General features: G+C 37.8%; 1 protein-coding gene across 1 annotated transcript; it reads right to left on the bottom strand.

Moving 5' to 3' along the window:
* Positions 1-4032: 4032 nt before the first annotated feature.
* Positions 4033-7453, bottom strand: LOC110800985 (uncharacterized). Its single transcript, XM_022006294.2, has 4 exons — positions 7274-7453; positions 7096-7184; positions 6900-6990; positions 4033-4393 (listed from the first exon to the last, which is right to left on the bottom strand). Exons 1-4 carry the CDS (start codon positions 7300-7302, stop codon positions 4363-4365), a joined length of 240 nt encoding a protein of 79 aa, XP_021861986.1. The 5' UTR covers positions 7303-7453; the 3' UTR covers positions 4033-4362.
* Between the last annotated feature and the right edge of the window lie 14263 nt (positions 7454-21716).

The raw sequence follows: 21716 nt of genomic DNA on the forward strand, positions 1-21716 counted from the left end.
TCCAATTATGGTCAGAACTGAGGTAAGGGTAGGCCGTAATATAGTTCGGCTCCCCTCTCCTTCGGGACTTTTTGTTGATGATGGTCCACCAACCATACCCATCACCCTTGGAAGCATGATTGAAAGACAGATCGTGGAGATCCCGAAAAACGGCGACAGAGCAGGGAAAGTTAACAAAATCGCACACCCATCTAAATCCGATGATGTGCCTCATAGATTTGGGTGTAAGTTGGGCCAAACTGATGTTGTACGACACCAGGAGCTCGGAAATGAATGGATCCAAGGGAAAACGGAGACCGTTCTCCTAGTGATGAGTGTACACAGAAATGAACCCCCTCGGCGGATGAGTCACCCGAGGACGCTCCTGATCGGGAAGCTCACACCAGTACCCCAAGGCGTGCTGGATTCCGTATAGCTCCTCGGCCCTCCGATGGTAGTTCCCCAGCTTCGCCTCCACCAACCAGTCACCACTGACCGATTTCTCCAACGGACCATCGATCTTAGTGGTCTCATGCAAGATCGGGGCATACTTGCCCTTCGGATCAGCTTCAGTCCAATGAACGGGAAACTCAGGGTAAGGACGGCGTACACCCGAAGAACCAGCTTTCTTACCAGAAGTAGCGCGTTCAGACACGCCAGACCCGCCAACAACACCATCTTTGGAAGCGTCCCAACCAGTCGAACGTTTCTCCACCGGCCTCTCCGAAGGCCGACCCCTTGAAGTTTTCTGTACCCTTCCCGAAGGCACATCCTCCCTCTCACTAGAGGAGCCAACGACGAACTTACTTTTGCCCTTATTCTTTGCCATGGTCGCGAATTCTCGGTCTAGGGTTTAGATTGAGGAGTAGAAGAAAGAACGAAGAAGTAAGGAGAATTCAGAAACAAATTACCTTTTTCCGAAGCGGAATTCGCCGATAAAACGAACAACACAAGTTCCCGAAGTCTAAAGCTGGCTGAATTTCGTAGATCTGAAGAAACTCGAAAACCGCGATCGCCGGGAAAAGAGAGGAAGTTTGTCTAAAAGAGAGAGAAAGTAAAGTTTGAAGGAAGTTTAGCGCCCGGTATTTATAGAAAAGGGAAGCGTATCAACTTCCTTTCAACCCACGATCTCCACGACACAATGCAAATCCCAACACTTGTCATCAATGCAAATCATCCCTTTTAAAAAAAAAGAGGGAACTTTTGGACTTCTGACAACTGGAAACCCACCCATTTAATTCTAAATGGACCGGGTCTGGGGGTCATGTTGTTTGGGCTCCCAATTGATTCTCAATTGGGCCACTAAGTCCAAAGCCCAATGGCTCTAAACAACAGCATCAAACCTACCAATGGCTAGTCAGCCATCCATTAAGGCCCAAGGCCCAATAGCAATAAATGACCTATGGGCATTTATTATGCAAACACTATAAATAGGCCGCCAAGGCTCACACCTCAAGGTACGTCCAATTTATCGCCTTAAGACTACTCTTCTAGAGAACTTCTCTCTAGAATCCGAGCATCATTCTTACTTAGGCATCGGAGGGGCTTTCCTCGGAAACACCTCCGAGGCTAGTGACTTTGCTCTTGTGCAGGTGAATTCGGACTCGACTCATTCAAGCAAGCAAGATCTTCAACACATACAAAAGGGCCTTCATTCGAAGCCCATTGTTTCCATCTTTACAACACCGGAACAAATGTTATACCAAAATGAGAGACGTCAAAGATCTTTTTCTTTGGTTTTCAAACCTTCTAATCGTTGCATGTCTACTAGAAAGTTTCCCATGCAACAAACATGATTTTTAATATCGTGATTCAAATCTTACAATCTTACGATTTTACAAGCTTAAATAGGTGACCGATTCAAACGGTAAGTAAAATCTTATGATTCTATTAAGATCAAGATTTAGTTAGAATCGTAAAACGATTTTTAGATTTTAAGATCAAACTTACCATAGTGATTTGTGTTCAAACTTATCTTTGAGAACATAAAGTTGGCATGTAACTTACTAATATGGGGATCGATTTTTTCATTTCAATTTTGCCAACTTATTCCAATCATTCTCCTTCTAAGTTCTAAGTTGGGAAAATATACAGGGACATCAAATTATTCACCAACTTAATACACTTTCACATGTATTTTTGTTCTCGTCCGGAGATTATCAATATCAATGGGGAGTACATGTATGTATTGTGCAGTTACTTTTCTTCTTATTTATTTTCTTGTGTGCTAATATATGATTGCCTCAATCAAGATATTTATATGCGTACATGGATTAACTCCACTCAATTTACATCATGTATAAAAGTTAGGTGCTCATATTTTAAGGGAGAAGTGCGATATACTAAAGATGGTCGTGGGCCGGGCCGGGCTTCGGGTCAAGCCCACGGGCCGTGGCCTAACCGGGCCGGACCCACGTTGTTTCGTACCGTATCGGGCCGGGCCAAAAAGTTAAAAAGGGCCCAGGCCCGCCCCAAGTCCACGGACTTTCGTGCCGGGTCGGGCCGTCGTGCCTAAGGCTAATTTTACTAAATTTAGTGTGACCATTTCATCCCCACTTAATAACTCGGGCATTTCGTAGCAGAAAAAGTATAAATGGCTAAATATTATCAGTATGATCAATACATGATAGTATGATACAGTAGATTAATAGTAATAATACATTGATTACATAAGACCAACAAATCCTTAGAACTCCAAAAACTAATCAGATTCCACAAATTAAGCAAACGTATGCATATTTTATAAGTCAGTGGAAATTGCCGCTCAATGATAAAGAACCACATCTAATTCATTCCCATATTTCTAATCCACCAAATCAAATAATTCCGGAAATCATAAACTGATCTTGATTGTGACCCAATAATAACAAATACGAGTATTGTGCCAAAGAGTATAACATAATTGTTGCTCGTTAATAAATCGCAATTCCTAATATGAATCATGCGATTCAACCAGATTAATTCCCCAAAATCCAAATGTTTTTTGCCATGTATCTCAAGAATCTCATACGTTACAAATTAACTAACGGATAATCATCAAACAAAAATTGAATTAATAATAGTATAGGATTCAGACATACCGTATCTCAATGTGTTGTGAAACAAAGAGAAAGAGAAATTGGGAGAGACCAACTGTGTATCTTATTCCCTGAACAATAGAGTATATATACTAATATACATACAATAAAATAGGGTTTCTTTGAAAAACAATAAATCCTAATGTACATCCAGAAAGATATTAGAGGTATAATGTACATCCACGTAATATTTCACAACAAGTATATAATTAATGATTTAACGCCAATTAGATGGATAATTATTTAAATAGTTTAGTTTTAAGTGTTTTCTATTGAAAAATGGTTAACATCTTGCAAATATTATCAAAGAACCCTCCTTCTGCAAAATCTGTAGAATCTTATGGCCGTATTCTAAAATACGTATCGAAACGAATCTAACAAGATCTGACTATATTTTATCTTACATAGAAATCGACGATAATAGTCAAAGTAAAATATGTAAAATGTTCAAACATTACGAGTATTAAAAAAAAAAAAAAAAAAAAAGGAAGTATGATACATCAGCACAACAACAAGTGGGAAAGCCCGGAACAAATTAAGTTTTGTTATTCGGCAACAAAACCATCCATTCATGGACCATTTGTTAAAAGGGTCGAATTGTGATGTGAAAAGTTAAACTAGCTTGACATGGTACGACAAAGTCACAAAGTACAAACAAGGCTAATTAATGAACAGGTTTAGGTTAGGTTTCAACTTGACCAAGTAGCCAACCCCAATGACCTCGACGTTCACCTTTTGCAACCGTTCAAAGTTTCAATTCCTCAACCTCAAAACTGGCCCCTAACACCCTTTCGAATGACCAAAAGCCTGAACTTATGATGTTGGTAACTTGTACGTACGGAGTAATACGAACCTATCGTACACAAACCCTCGGTCCTAACCAAAATATATAAAAGTTGTGACTTGAACCAAAAGAAACAAGAGCACATTTGTATCAGTAATCTGATCATAATCAGTAAGCTAATAAGCCAAATGATTGATCCTGGTATGAACTCAAATTCGTCCAATACTAAGCTCTGAAAGAATGTCAAATATTGCTAATCAAAATAGTAACTCATCATGGTTGTAACCATGATACTCATTTGAGATTATTTGGTTTCAAGAAAATTAAAATAAAGCCATTTTACTCCTAAAACTGCAAGAAGCGGTAATTGGAGAAGGAGAAGAAGAAGAAGAATGATCATCAAGAATCCTCAGAAAATTCGAACCAGTAAAGTCGAGCTTTAAGATTGTCTTCACGGTCAACTGAGTAATGTCATACTTACAAGCCTCGGGACTCAGGAGACCTGGTGTTGGTTCACCTGCTCTACTTGCTCTCGACATCATAAAGATCAGTTCTGAATATTCCAGTCAAGAAAAGGCGAAAAAGGAGATGATGAAACAATATAACCATTGTATGTTCTTACTTCTTAGAGACATTAGCTGTTTCAGATCAATATAAAACTTGATACTCAGTAAATGGATGACTTCATGAAATCAATATAAAACTGCTGAATAGTTCAGCAAGTCAAAAGTAGCTCAACTCCAGAATACAGAAAACAGAAGACAAAAGACAAATGCTCATAAATGAATCGTATAATTCAAATTTTCGGTATCTAATTAATGTCCAATCAAGGCTTCTGCCTTGGGGTTTCAACAACCACGAAAATTAACCATGCATGTTAAAGTGCAAAACTAGAAGATGATTACGAAAAAACAATGTAAAAGCAAGGCCAAAATCTCATTGTCAGTGAGAGACACACCAGAGGTTAACAAAAAAGCAAAGTCCATTTCCTTTCTCATCATAACATGAGAAATTCAACAAAAGCAATATGGAAAATGATGAAAATATCTATCACATGGGTGAATTAAGAACAATGTAGAAGAAAGGTCGATTTCACAAACAAAAACAAAACAGAAAACCATAAAAAGAAAACAAAGTGTGGGGACCGGAAATAAGGGGAAGGTGGAACGGACGATTGACATCAGAAATGAGACTTTGGAACCATTTGTCTGCATACTGGTTAAATTAAATTGCCATGATAGAGAAATGGAGATTGAAGACCAAAGAAAGCAACATGAAAAAATAATGTGATTAACATGACCTTTTCCTATCATTTTCGGGCTACCAAATGATGGGGTGAATTGCGAACCACACCAGGATATGTGAAATAACACCAAACAGAAATCAAACCACGAATAGACTTGGAGACCATAAGCTTATATGATGACGACACATGATAAATAACAATACCAACTACAATGTCATTTGTTTATGAGATGCTTGGCTTTCAGTATTACTACGTCCCTCAATTATGCTGGCATCCTGGTACGCAAAAATCTGGTGCATATAAGGTATGAAAGTATCCTGTGATCGACCATTAATAATTCAAGACAAAAACATCAGGTAAACGTCTCCCAGCTACCTACCCAAGCACACCAGTCCACTTGCTAAAACATGCAGTCAATGTACTAGTTTTATTTCAATGTATAGTTACCGTGAATTCCAGAGGTATACTCTCTGTATTTTCCCCACAGAGTAACAGAAAAGATAATAGCTGGCAGCAGCCAGCAGTATATTCCATGCTTGAGGAGTAGAGTTGTATGACTATAAAATGCCTATTTAGAAATTCTGATCAGACGACCTTACTTAAAAATTGTTGGCATCGGAGTAGTACTTATTTGTAATTCATGAGAAAATGAAATCATACATCGAAATCTGAAGTATCTAATTCCACCATCCATCCATCCCTGTGATATACATCACAACAATCCTCCACCATCCATCCCTGTATTCCAGTTTGATAAGCTATTCTTGCATAATAAACCCTCATATGTATTTGCCACATCAACTTTTCCACGTACACACTGAAATAACTGAATCACGCAAATCTTGCACCACTAATATACTACTCCATATTTCTCTTACAAAGATGTCAACTTTCAGTGACAATCACCAATGGTACTGAGATGCATCTAATGAATCAAAGGCCTCTACAAGTTCTCTTATGATGTATGTAGGATTGGTGGCAACTATATCATTTTGAGCACATTAACATGCAAATTAAGCAAGACCACCATACATCCCTAATGAGTTAGCAATCAAGTTTATGTCTACGTCAAGAAGTTATTGCTCATGAATGAAGCAACTGAGCCTATAAAAAGATGTCGTATAAGGTTGTACTCAGACTCAGCTCCTACTGCACGTCTGGCATCAAGGATTTATTGAGCACGTTTGAATGTCATACTTGTACATTCTGCAGATAATTGAGCACGTCTTGGTCCAAAATAAATCGTTTCATGTCAAAGTATTGAGCATGAAGTGTTCTTTGTGAGTACTTGAGATCCATAAACAATAAACATGGTGGTAGCTCAGTTCACAATCCACAACCAATAACTTGACGCAGCTTGGTCCACAATCTATCATCACAGAGAAACCACACTTAACTCCCTACACCTCATCAAACAATCCATACCCTAATCCACCATACATTTCCCCCCTCCTCTCTAATTCGCTGCATTTATCTCATAATTCTATAGAAACACAAACAACCTCTCCTTCATACTTCTAATCCAACTTCGAAGCGTTCAAAATCATTGCAATGTCTGGAAACATAATGAATTTCAATCCTAAAGCCCGCATAGATCGCTAATACAAAGCAAAAGACCAAACAACAAAATATTGCCAATTCCATTTTCAAACAAAACAATCAAAAGACAGAATGAAGCATTCAATTTGAAGCCAAAATAAACAATTGATCTCATACAAACCAATTGTAAAGTAACAAAAATAGACTACTAGCAGGCATACACATGAAATTCCAAAAAACAGAAACTTTAAAGATCAGAAACCGAAAAGGATACACGAGATAAGCTCCATGGATAAAAGCTCCAATAAGAACACCTGTAAATAAACGATCCCTAATAACAGGTTTATGCCTCAGTGTTATTCTAACTGCACCCACAAAATCAAAAAATTACAAAAACAATTAAACCCAAATTAAGACAAACAAAACCCAGAAAAGTAATTTAAGAAATTAGAGAGAAAAAAGGGAATTACTAAGAGGAAGAACAGGAGCGTAGATAAGAGGGAGCATGAGTAAGAAATTCGGCCCCTTTTTCTTGTGTTGTTGCTGCTTTATTGGCTCCCTTTAAATTAGAAGGAATTGAAACCCAAAATTACAAAATTAGTAAAGAAAGAGAAGATAAAGAATTGAAGGGGGGTGGGAAGCTCTTACTGTTTGAAGGGATCGTATGGGGAAGCCATTGATGAGCTTGTGAAGGTAAGATAAAGACGACTGCGTATTACAGATCGGAAGGAATTGTAATTGTGATGTTTGGCAAGAATATTAGGAGCAGAGTTTTTCTTTGTTTACATTCCTGTGGGCGGGCAGTTTTTCTCTTTTTGCGTAGCCTATCCGAAATAATCCCCCGCTAGTCATTGGCCCAGGTCGACGCCTCGAGTCGCCCCGACCCGTTACATTTGCATTTTAATATTTCATTCCTTTTAAAAAAAATTATAATTTTGTTACTCCATCCGTTTCAAAATGTTTGTTACGTATTCCTTTAATAGCGTTTCAAAATGTTTGTTACATAAAAAATCTTTCTATTTATAAACTTGTTACAATTATTATTTTTTGAGCCAACTTTTATTTCTAATTGGTCAACTTTTCAACTCAATAAATCTCATGCAACCAAAAGTCACATTATGACAAGTTACCAATCTGTGTGATTTTTAATTATTGGTTCATTTTGATAATAAAACTATCTTATTGGTTGTTTCAATGATTAGTGGATTGAGGTATAATTTTTTTAATAAAAGATGAAAGCAGATTTGCACTATATTCAAAGAGAGTAATAAATGTCATAATTTGGAAAGCTGGAATCAGATTTATGATGGAATCTAGAACATTTAAAATAAAAAAATAAAAAAATCTTAATTATACGTTAATAAACGTGCCAAAATCCAAACGTAACTAACATTTGAAACGGGGGGAGTACTATTTATTTACTAACTTTGATCATAAGTTTTTACTAATTTACTTATTAGTATATGCCTTGAATCGGTCAAACCCTTTACTGCAACGTCCCAGCAAGGGAATCTCGTTGCCGGTCAGCGAGTCGGGGTCCAGGAACGACGCCCTTGGTTTAGGGGTTTGGGGGCAATGCCCCCGAACTTTACGATATCTGTTATTTTGGACTAGGGTTATCTGTTTTGGGTCTATTTTCTGGGCTTTTCCGCATCTGTCTAGAGAGTGCTATATAAATTCCCTAGGTCATAACCTAGTCGTATTCTGTACTCTGTCCTCCTCAAGATCAATAAAACTTTCCTCCTCTCTGCCTGTGGACGTAGCTAACACATTGTTAGTGAATCACGCTAAATCTCTACGTTCTTTATTACATTATTTAATCTTTCTTTGCGTCTGTTATAACATTATTAAAAGCGAATGTTATAAGTAAAATGTTAGTGGATTGATTTCATTGTATATTTTTATAATATTAGATTTTAAGATTAAAAAAGAAGTGTGATTAGAGATATTTACGGTCAAAGTTGTGTATTGGCAAACGTGCTAATCAAAGTGTTGCAAAAATTTTTAAAAAGGAGGAAGTATGAGATTAATATTATGTGATACGAGATAATATTATTAACCTGGAGTAGTTATTAAAATGTTTAGTGATAGAGATAGAAATCTACTAGGAGTTAATCTCTTAGGATATTTGTGTAGGGGAATACAGTTAAACATAATAACATGTGGGAAAACAATCCCCAAAGCCAGGAAACATGTATAAAGCACAAAGTAAGCATACTTACATTCGAAGCGTATTTCCCTAGTAATCTGTCAACGAACACGAACTTAGAACTCCACTTGTCGTTCCTCTACTTGGTTCACCGACACGATCATATCCGTCTTGATAACCGTAGCTTAGACAATCAATCAAGAGTTTTTGCTTTTTGGGAAGAACTAACTTTTGGAGGCACATAGAGAATTAGGGTTCTCTGAGTGTCCAGGGTTAGAGAGTGATTAGTTGTCTGGAAAACATGAGTGTAAAGGTTATTAGAATAACCTAGCAACCAACCGGCCAAGCCAAAAGGCCATGACCGGCCAGCAAGCCCACACGGCAATCGACAAGCAAGCACACAGCCAGCTGGGCCATGGGCCGCGCGCTGCTGCTGCGTTGTTGCCTTTGGCCCGCGCGCACACGCAACCGCTTGGCTTTGGGCCAACGTTGCTGTGCTATGTTGCTGCGCACCATGCGCCCATGGGCCTCGAATGCTTCGTGCATTCGGCTTGTGGGCTGCTCTTCGTATTGCGTCTAAAATTGTCTTTCGATAATTTATTTATCGTGTCGTACTTGACGATCCAACGTCGTACGGTAAGATTATTCGTTTCTCCTAGCTTACGAATATGTGCAACATGATATACGATTCCGATGCAAGGTCGTATCGTATAATATGTTTTCCAAAACTGATTTCCGAAAAGCTATTAAATGAATTTCCGATTCATTTAATCCGGTGATCTGTTACGTGCCATTGGTGTGACCTTGTAGGTGAAGGAAATAATGCCCTTGGTCCAAGTATGCATTCTATGTTAAGTCTAATAAGTGCGGTTCAGTATTAATCAACAAGTTAATAATTCAGTGAGATCAAGTGAGCTGAATGCCTAGCTAGAGGCCGCTTCAGTTCAAGTGGAATTAATGATATTAATCCACAGCTTACTCTTGACTGAACCCGTAGGGTCACACAAATAGTACGTAAACGGATCAAGTATTTAATGGCATTAAATACTCCATCTATGGATATTCGGAATCGACAGATCTTGGTTTCAGTGGGAGCTGAGATCGTCACAGGCAAGAAATGAATACTCCGGAAACGATGATATTTCCAGAAACGGAAATATGGATCGTATCGGAAATATAAATATTATCCAAGTCGTAGATGTTGCCGGAAACGGAAACATGGTACGTATCGGAAAATATTATCGGAAATGGAAATATTGCCGGAATCGGAAATATTGCCGGAAACGGAAATATTGTCAGAATCGGAAATATTATCGGAATCGGAAAATAATTTCGGAAACGGAAATATTAAATATTTGTTCGAAACGGAAATTAATTCCGGAATCGGAAATATTAAATATTGTTCGTATCGGAAATAAATTCCGGAATCGGGAATTTAATCGGAAGCGCGTCGTACGAATTAACATCGGACGAGACTTGCTAGACGAAGGCCCAGCACGAAGCCAGGCCTACGCTCAGCAAGCCCAAGCGCCCAAAAACACGCTGCCAAGCCACGCCCGGTCCAGCGCAAGGCCAGGCCAAGCAATGGCCTTGGCGCGCGCGCGGGGCTGCGACGAGTGGGCTGGCGCTGTACGTGGGCCGCAAGGCCTGCGTGCGGTGCTAGCGTATCACTCGAAGTGTGTTACTCGAATCCTAAGGCTACCGGGATTTGTCATATGATTAAATCTAATCCTAAAAGATTTAGTTTATTTAATTAGAGTCCTAGTAGGATTATAATTAAATAAATTAGTATCCTAATAGGATTCCAAATCCTTTTCCATAACTCTATAAATAGGTGCCTAGGGTCACATATTTACATCGAGTATTCAAGTATTCAAAGTGATTTTTGAGAGCAAAAATTCAGTCACACAATTGCCTATAAGTGCCGAAAATTCTAAGTACCTTAAGGGCGATCCTAGTTGGTCAAGCTTAAGGCGGATCCGGACGTGCTGTGGACTATCTACGGAGGGACGACACTTGGAGTCCTAAAGTCTTGTTCTTGTTCGGTTCGGGCGTAGCTAGGGAAGGCACGCAACAAAGAGTATGCATCTAAACTATGCTAAATGATTATGTGTAAATAATATGCTTTCCTGGCTTTATGGTTTTTCCGCATGATTTATGAATTGTCATATGTATCATAACCTAACAGTGGTATCACGAGCCTCTTATTATTTTCATAATCTAAATTGCATGAACATTATTAAATATTACAAATTTTCAAGAATTAAAAGGGGTGATTAATTTTCGTAATTGTTAATTAATTGCAAATTGCGTTTATTTAATTATACGTACGCAGTTTTTCGGCAGTTTCTTCGTTACTCATCCAAATCGAGTGATATTTGTGTCAATTCCGCATGTAAAAGGCATTCTAAAATTTTGACAAAAAGAGTATTTTTCGGCCGAACCCAGAATTCTCAAATTCGAAGCCTAACTATGACTTTTCGGAGGTTTTAGTTTTTCGAATGCAAAATTTCGTAAATTTAAGATGTTAAATTAAATATTTGCGATTCTTGTTGATAAATCTTGAATTTTTGATTGACCTACTGTATATGTTTAACAAGTTTAAATGCCTAGCCTTGTTAATTATGCAATCTAATTTGTAATTATGATTAATTTGTTGAAAATTGGAATAATTTAGAATTAATTTGATTTTCATAATTAGTTATAATTTAATTAGATACCTATGATTAAAAACCACCATAAAAATTGTAAATTTATGTTAAATTTTAAATTTTTATGACCTAGACTTGAATCCATGTTAATCGGAAATCAATTGAATAATAAATTTTCGATTTTTTCGCCCTAAAATTATGAAATTAATATTATTTATTAATTTGTCATTAATTTTGAATATAAATTTTAAATTTTTATGCGATTCGCTCATATAACTTGCACGCACAAAGCAATGGACGCTACGTGTTACCCTTAAGGGGTGTTGTATAGTGCGGGCATGTGACGACGAGCAAGGGAGCTCGTCACCCATGCGGTACGAATGCAATGAGCAAGGCCATGGTGCACGAGCACAAGGCAGCATCCCTGCCTTGTGTCGTGGGCTGTGTGCAATGGGCGAATGGGCGAGGGCGAGAGCAAGGCACGAGTAGTCGCGTGTGGGCAGCAAGCGAGCTGCGCCACAGCGCGCACTGCCTCGCGCAAGCGTGCGGAGCCTCGCGCGCAACGAGCGTAAGCTCGCGTGCCACGAGTGCTGCGCCAAGCATCGATTACTCGCGCGCAGCGAGCGCTATTGTGCGTGCGACGAGCGCTGCGCCCAGCGATGGCGTGCGAGTGCTTGTTGTGCGTGCGACGAGCGCTGCGCCCAGAGATGGCGTGCGAGTGCTTGTTGTGCGTGCGACGAGCGCTGCGCCCAGCGATGGCGTGCGAGTGCTTGTTGTGCGTGCGACGTGAAGGAAATAATGCCCTTGGTCCAAGTATGCATTCTATGTTAAGTCTAATAAATGCGGTTCAGTATTAATTAACAAGTTAATAATTCAGTGAGATCAAGTGAGCTGAATGCCTAGCTAGAGGCCGCTTCAGTTCAAGTGGAATTAATGATATTAATCCACAGCTTACTCTTGACTGAACCCGTAGGGTCACACAAATAGTACGTAAACGGATCAAGTATTTAATGGCATTAAATACTCCATCTATGAATATTCGGAACCGACGGATCTTGGTTTCAGTGGGAGCTAAGATCGTCACAGGCAAGAAATGAATACTCCGGAAACGATGATATTGCCGGAAACGGAAATATGGATCGTATCGGAAATATGAATATTATCCAAGTCGTAGATGTTGCCGGAAACGGAAACATGGTACGTATCGGAAAATATTATTGGAAATGGAAATATTACCAGAATCGGAAATATTACCGGAAACGGAAATATTGTCAGAATCGGAAATATTGCCGGAATCGGAAAATAATTCCGGAAACGGAAATATTAAATATTTGTTCGAAACGGAAATTAATTCCGGAATCGGAAATGTTAAATATTGTTCGTATCGGAAATAGATTCCGGAAATGGAAATTTAATCGGAAGCGTATCGTACGAATTAGCATCGGACGAGGCTTGCCGGACGAAGGCCCAGCACGAAGCCGGGGCCATCGCCCAGCAAGCATGCGCGCCACAAGCCCAGCCAAGGCAGCGGCCAGGCCTACCGCAAGGCAGGCCCAGCGCGCGCCAAGGGCCACGGCTGCGTGGGCCGTGCTGCGCGGGCTGCTGCTCGCACGCGCATGGGCAGCCCTTGTGGCTGCCGTGTGTGTGTGAGTTTGTGCTCATGCGTGATTCCTGAATCTACAAGAGTCAGTGTATGATTAAATTTCTATTCCTAATTGGATAAATTAATTAAATAGAATTCATGTAGGATTCTAATTCCAATTAATTCGCATCCTACTAGGATTACGATTCCTTTTCCATAACTCTATAAATAAAGGCCTAGGGGTCATAATTTATACATAAGTTTCAAAGTATTCAAAAGTGAGTTTTTGAGAGAAAATCAAACACACATCTTGCTCAAAAGTGCCGAAATTTTCTAGTACCTTAAGGGCGATTCTAGTTGGTCAATCTTAAGGCGGATCCGGACGTGCTGTGGACTATCTACGGAGGGACGACACTTGGAGTCCTAAAAGACTTGTTCTTGTTCGGTTCGGGCGCAGCTAGGGAGGGCACGCAACAAAGAGTATGCATCTAAATTATGCTATATGATTATGTGTAAATAATATGTTGTCCTGGGTTAATGGTTGTTTCCGCATGATCTATGTAGTGTCATATGTATCATAACCTAACAGTGGTATCAGAGCCCCTTATTATTTTCATAATCTAAATTGCATGAACATGGTTAAATATTACAAATTTGCAAGAATTAAAAGGGGTGATTAATTTTCGTAATTGTTAATTAATTGCAAATTGCGTTTATTTAATTATATGTACGCAGTTTTTCGGCAGTTTCTTCGTTACTCATCCGAATTGAGTGATTTTTGTGTCAATTCCGCATGTAAAAGGCATTCTAAAATTTTGACAAAAATAGTATTTTTCTGCCGAACCCAGAATTCTCAAATTCGAAGCCTAACTATGACTTTTCGAAGGTTTTAGTTTTTCGAATGCAAAATTTCGTAAATTTAAGATGTTAAATTAAATATTTGCGATTCTTGTTGATAAATCTTGAATTTTTGATTGACCTACTGCATATGTTTAACAAGTTAGAATGCCTAGTCTTGTTAATTATGCAATCTAATTTGTAATTATGATTAATTTGTTGAAAATTAGAATAATTTAGAATTAATTTGATTTTCATAATTAATTGTAATTTAATTAGAAACCTATGATTAAAAACCACCATAAAAATTGTAAATTTACGATAAATTTTAAATTTTTATGACCTAGACTTGAATCCATATCAATCGAAAATCAATTGGATAATAAATTTTCGATTTTTTCGCCCTAAAATTATGAAATTAATAATATTTATTAATTTGTCATTAATTTTAAATATAAATTTTAAATTTTTATGCGATTCGTTCAAATAACTTGCACGCACGAAGCAATGGACGCTTCGTGTTACCCTTAAGGGGTGTTGTATAATGCGGGCATGCGACGACGAGCAAGGGAGCTCGTCGCCCGTGCGGCACGAATGCAATGAGCAAGGGCGTAGTGCACGAGCACAAGGCAGCAGCCCTGCCTTGTGTCGTGTGCCACGAGCAATGAACGAATGGGCATGGGCGAAGGGCGAGCCAAGGCAGTCGCGTGTGGGCAGCAAGCGAGCTGCGCCACAACGCGCGCTGCCTCGCACAAGTGCGCGCAGCCTCGCGCGCAGCGAGCGCAAGCTCGCGTGCCACGAGCGCTGCGCCCAGCACTGCTCGCGCGCGCAGCGCGCGATGTCGCTCGCCCAGCGAGCGATGTCGCGCCCCAGCGAGCGATGGCTCGCGCGCGCAGCGCGCGATGTCGCTCGCCCAGCGAGCGATGTCGCGCCCCAGCGAGCGATGGCTCGCGCGCACAGCGAGCGAGCCAGCGCGCCCAGCGAGCGATCTCGCGCGCGCGCACTGCGAGCGATAGCTCGCGTGCGATGGGGCGCTGTGCGGAGGCTTGCGATAGGACAGCAGCAGCTATGCGACGAGCGCATGGGCTGCGCGCACATGGCCAGCAATGGCTGTGTGCGTGCGGCCCATGGGCGTGCAACGCGTAGGGTGTTTGCGTTACGATTAGATCGTTTTGAATGTTTAATTTGAAAATTTCAGTTCACGTATTTTTAATTAATTTTAAAATTAATAATTTGAATTAATTTCTTGGATTTTAATTTTGAATATTATAATTATAATAAATGGAATTTATTCTAATTATTTTACTAAAATTAAAATCATGAATTAATTTAAATGCGACTGAAATTAAATTAAATTTTTGGATTCAATTATAAATTTATATGAGCTTTAAATTTTAATTAAATTTGTATGTTTCCGGTTAGACTAGAAATACAATTTTATGTTTAAAATTAGTAAAGCATATGAATTTATTGGTTTGAGTGGGAGCGCTTTTTAGTCATAAACTCTTGATTAGGTCTACAAATCCTTAAGGTTAAAACAACTCGATTAGAATTAATAAGGACTGAATAATTGGTAGATTATTGGTGCCCTTGATTAATTGCTGCAAATGTTTACGTAATGCATAATGTGTTTTACTAACCAGCTATGTGGGCCATTCATGATAATGAATGGGTGAATGGTATATATTGTATATGTACTGTTTTGCAGGTTATGAAGTGACTAGTATGGCCCAAATAGGATAGAAAATATGGTCTGCGTACCATTAATTTGAATGTAATTGGTCTAAAGTACCAAAGTTATTTTTCAATTCAAATATGGTCTGCGAACCATCAAATAGTTGTAATTAGTTATAGCTTATCCTATTTGAAGAAAATGGTGCCTCCCACGGAGATTTTCAAGACGGACTTTGAAGTCAAAGCTTCAAGATGAAGTCGGGCCATACTAGATCACAAATATCTTATGCATGTTTTAAGTTATTTATTGCTTTTAAATATGTCTTAAAATGCATGAGATCAAAAGCTTGATTATGTTGCATGATTAAGGATTTTAGTTCACTTAAAATCTAACCAACATAGTAAGAGCCTTAAGTTCCAAACTTAAAAATTGAGTTAAAAGGTGCCATGCCAAAATATACACTTGCTTGGATATCCTTTACATCAATCTAGTAATAGTTTTCGCTCAGCGAGGTGTTACTTATTGGTCCTAAAGGGGCAAGGTACACAAATAATTGTGAGTACATGTTAGTTTTGGTGAAACTCAACGATATAAGTAAGGAGTCCTTTTATGTCGTGGCAAATTCGATAGGTTTACCTAATAAGTTCTTAGACGTACCTATCAACCAAGAATAGTTTCTAGACTATTAGCAAAAGGCTTTTGCTTACCTAAGATGTTCTAGGATTAAGTCGACAAACTGTGCTTAGTTCTTCAATGATTTTAGGATCTTGGAATCATTTTATTCACACCTGCCGGAACACATAATTCGAATTAAATGCTAATAACTTGTTTGAAATTGCATGATTGCTTTAATTTTCAAGTTATTATTCATGATAAATGTTTAGACTTTGCATGCTTCAATGTATGTTTTAATTATTGTTTATAATTAAATATCTTGCACTGCAATAAATCCTTTTAGAAAGGTAACAGTAAATTTCCTCGATTGGTAGTGAATCCAAGAACGATTCACGGAAATGAGAGAAAGTGAGCAATTTAAAATGTACGTTTCTTATAGCGACTTTTATGGTTGTTTTCGAGTATCAAAGTCGAATGGCAAACCGATTGGTGCTTGTGAATTCAAAATACAATGTGGTTTTGAGATCATAAAGCATTGAGTTTAAACGCTCAGCTTTACCAATGGTTAACAACCTAAAATCCTTTTTCCATTTAATTCTCGAATGAGTCTAGTTCCTAGACATTCGAATAGATCGATGCTTAGAGAACTTTAGAAGCTTCTGGTAAGATCATCTAGTTGAAACAGAATATTCAACATAAATTAAAATGGTAAAGAACCTTGTTGGTGACATTGGACATGTCTAACAAAGTATAAAAGTCAACACTAAAGATTCAATTCTTAAGACTATAAGAAAGGGTACAAGAAATAGGAAAACAGAGGAACAAATGAAAGGAATTTACGATTCCGTTTCTACCTATAAATTTATGTTTAAAGAGAAGTGACCTAGCAATCAAACTTCCTTGGTATCATATACCGCTTGAGGTTCTTACTTCGGTAATAACTCAAATAATGGAAGCTAGGATACACTAATGACCTACAAGTGGGAAATGAAGCATGGAAATGCTACATTAGTTGTAGGGTCATCTAGTTTGTTTTAAGTCCTTTCAAAGGCTGGAACTTAATGGCTATTTTGTTCCATAATCAGCATACCTAAATTTCTGCTTCAAACACAGAAAGACTCACATTCAGAAGAACAAAAACAATGCTTGTTTGTTTGTTTATTTGAATGAAATGGTCAATTACTGGTTGAGTCAATATGCTTGATTAAAACAAACAACTCTTTAAAGAACTTTACTAGGTTCAAATCAAACCCTTGATTTGAGTTCCATTAAATCTTTGGCATTGTTGCTTAGACCATATCAACAAGTTAACATTCATAAGCTCTATTTTGATGGACTTTTGAAAGTTGGTTGATTTCTAGATCAACTTAAGACAAGCTAGTCTTACTTGTTGAAAGTAACAAAGAATATGAACTATTGTTAGAACGCCTAGACGATAGAGTTCAAAGCTAAAGAAAGGTTTTATGACTTTATTATTTCACATGGATTTGAGTGAATATAGGTTTATTTACTCAAATGTGATATAAGTTGAATCTGTTTGGCTAGTTCAAAGATTCAGAAGTATAAAATCCACTTGGCAAGAAATCATAAAGATCTAGGCTAGATCATGTTGATGATTACTTGAGACCAAATATGATCATCAATGATTGTGTGTTCACAATCTAGGTCCATAAGATATGGCATATCTACGTTGGAATGATCGAAGTCAATTAGTACTTGATTCGATCAATGATGAATCATAAAGACTTTTCCTATAATTTCTAAAACAAAATGCTCAACTACCACCAAACTAAACCAAATTCGTCAAAGCTATTGAAAAGTATTTTCAGAATATCTTTTCATAATATATCTAAAGAGTTCCTAAACTCAGTGGGAGCGTAGTGTTTGTTATTCAACAAACTAAGGCCTAAGCATAGATATATGTTTCATTGTGATTTATTCAAATGAGACACAAGGGTATTGTTTCTACCACGAATTTTTGAGAACATAATGTTTGTTTGCTCGAAATAATGTCCTTTTGGAGATTCGTTTCCAAAATGACAAGTGGGAGAAAATAGACCTCGAAAGTCTTCGAGGCGAACAACAAACATAAACGGACATTCCGGAGGCTTTTCGAAGTGCTTCAGAAAATCCGAACTTATTCTTTAAGGACTTTAGAAGTGGCTTTAAAGAATAGACATCTCTTAGAAGACTTTACAAGTGCTTCAAGGAGAACAGAATATTCAAAGGACTTTTAAGTGGCTATTGATATTCTATTTGTTTGATGTTCTATACCCAAAGTAGGCATATAGTTCAAGTCACTGAAACTATGATATTCTTCTATTGGATAGTGAAGAAACATGGAGTTCAGGTCATTGAAGCTATATGATTCTTCCATTAGATAGTGAAGAAACCTACAACTTGCAGTCAAACTATTATCATGTAGATTAATGAGTTTGTGACTTGTAAGACAGCTATGACGAAACCCAGATTCCCTAAAAAGGTTAGAGGCCATATATAGACTCAAATGTTTTAAATGGTTAGAGGCCATAAATTGAAATTTTGTTGATTTGCAAGAATGGGTTCACACCTATTGGTTGCAAGTTTGTTTTAAGGATAAAAACCATCAAACATGGAATTGTGTTCACACACAAAGCTAGATTAGTTGCTAAAGGTTACAAGCAAATTCATGGTGTAAATTGTGTTGAAACCTCATGCATAATCGTAATGCTCAAGTCTATAATTCAAGCAATGATTGCATATTGGTACATATAGCAATTGGATGACAAAACGTATTCCTCAATCAAATGTTGGAATAAACTATGTACATGGTATGTCATAGGATTTGTGGATCCAAAAAAAAGAGAAAGCTAGCTTATAAAATCTAAGTACAGATTTAAGCAAGCAATTGGGAATTAGAACTGTATTTTAGTGAAGCTAATAAGTATTTTAGTTTCATAAAATATACATGATTCTTATAGATATATAAGAAGTTTAGTGGGAGTACATAAAACTTAATTGGTCCTATGTGTATCACACACATATCTCTCTATTGTGAAATAACATTCCAATGCTAATGACTTAGATTTGAAATTATTCATCAATGATGGACCATGGCGAAACTTAGTACATACTGGGTATTAAGATCTATTTACAAAGATCTTATGATATTGTTTTGGATTAAGTAATGGCATTTACTAAATCAAACACGAAAGACTCCTTTGGAGATATTCGACCCATGTGAATAAATCTAAGTAAAGGATGTTTGAACTATGTATAAGCATTTACTAAGTTAAACATCAAAGAGTCTAAATGAGATTCTTAACCTATATTATATGTCAAAGAATTTAGCTGGATTCAGTATCTGCTGAAATTGAATAAGCTAAAGTTACATGAATAGAATTCAATTAGGAATTATTCTGCAAAAGAATTTATCATGTATGATATAATATGAGGATCGCCAAAAACGTATCGTATGACTTTAGGCATGACGAACATATACCAATCTCTATTGATCTAAGTGAAGATCAACTAGATTGAGATCAAGAATACTTATGGTACTTGAAAAGGTACATAGGAATAGTTCTTGATTCAAGGAAATAAAGATACGCTAAATATTGATGCTACACGCATAAACACTGGCAAAGGATCAAGCAAGACCCTTTGGAGTTAACCATTGATAAGGACGAGCTATAGAGCATCGTGTTTTGAAATGGCAACATGGATTGGAGACCATGAGTTGTTGCGTGGGAAATTAAAATATTAATTTCTATGTTCTAAGATATAGTTGGAGAGTCTTCCACATATCTATGAACTGCTTGGATAGGTAAATCCAAACAAAGCATCACTAGCAACCTATACAGTTGAAGTAAAAGTAATTATTGCCTAAGAAGCAATAAAACAGGGTTGTTTAAAGTTCTTCACTGAACTTGGGTAGATCACCTATCTGCTGGCTTGATGGTTCTTCATTGAAAAATGCGTGGAACCACTCTTGAAGCAAGAAAAACGTCTGCTAACTTGATGGTTCTTCATTGAAAAATGAGTAAAACCACCATCGAAGTAAGAAAGACTAGATCACATAATAAACAAACTCGAAAAGATCTTATCATCATATCTCGAAGAACATTCGATGAAAAGGATATTAAGATTGGCAAAGCATGATAACTAAACCTATGCAACAAGTGAGAAGCAACACTTACGTTGTAGCACTGGAAATCAAGCATAGCTTTGAATTCCATGAATTGTTTTAGAAAATGGGTTTGAGGCCCATGGTTGTAAAACATTGGGGTTGAACATTTATCATATATGAAATGTATTTTCATATTCCATTTAATCTTGGTTTAGTATTAAATGATGAGTCCCTTCAAATTTGACGATATATTCAAGATAGACTGTCAGGACCAGTCCTGTGACTAAGAAATGTCTATCAAGTGAACTTGAATGTCAAAGGTTGAAAATGGTCCCTGGTCGGAGTTTTCTATAAAATTGGACGCATAGAAAACGTTAGACGATTAGAATGCAAGATGACTAGTAGTTCTGTTTCTTGAACTATGTGGACATGGCAATGTCATAATCATTTGCATAGATACTTACTTTGGGAAGACTAGTATCGGACAAGACCTATGAAACTTTACTGTAAGAGATGAAAATCTGTCATAAGTAAATTTCATTAAAATTATTAGACACTAAATCCTCAATACCTGAGTGATTTGAGATTACTTGTTTGAGAACTGGTTGCTTTGACGTTGACCAACCGTCGCACCGTAAAAGGAGGCTATAAAGGCAACGCTCAGGTAATCACCTATCAAACGAAGTCTAATCTCAAGATCGCAAGATTGGGATTGTCCTCCCATAAATCGGGATGAGATGCTTAAAAGTTGTACAAGGCCACTCGGAGAGCTAGAAACTGTGAAATGCATGGCCGTGCTCGGATGAATCATAGGCTATGATTATCTGTTTATTTGATCAGTTGAACTCTGAAACCGAGGAACACCTCTGGACATAATAAGGATGACAACTCTTACCTTATGTTCAAGAGCAAGCATCGAGCGACAAAGGAATTAGGAAATGCACACTTGTCCCTAAGGACAAGTGGGAGACTGAAGGAAATAATGCCCTTGGTCCAAGTATGCATTCTATGTTAAGTCTAATAAATGCGGTTCAGTATTAATTAACAAGTTAATAATTCAGTGAGATCAAGTGAGCTGAATGCCTAGCTAGAGGCCGCTTCAGTTCAAGTGGAATTAATGATATTAATCCACAGCTTACTCTTGACTGAACCCGTAGGGTCACACAAATAGTACGTAAACGGATCAAGTATTTAATGGCATTAAATACTCCATCTATGAATATTCGGAACCGACGGATCTTGGTTTCAGTGGGAGCTAAGATCGTCACAGGCAAGAAATGAATACTCCGGAAACGATGATATTGCCGGAAACGGAAATATGGATCGTATCGGAAATATGAATATTATCCAAGTCGTAGATGTTGCCGGAAACGGAAACATGGTACGTATCGGAAAATATTATTGGAAATGGAAATATTACCAGAATCGGAAATATTACCGGAAACGGAAATATTGTCAGAATCGGAAATATTGC

This window comes from Spinacia oleracea, chromosome 2 (genome assembly GCF_020520425.1).
Source record: "Spinacia oleracea cultivar Varoflay chromosome 2, BTI_SOV_V1, whole genome shotgun sequence".
Classification (NCBI taxonomy): domain Eukaryota; kingdom Viridiplantae; phylum Streptophyta; class Magnoliopsida; order Caryophyllales; family Amaranthaceae; genus Spinacia; species Spinacia oleracea.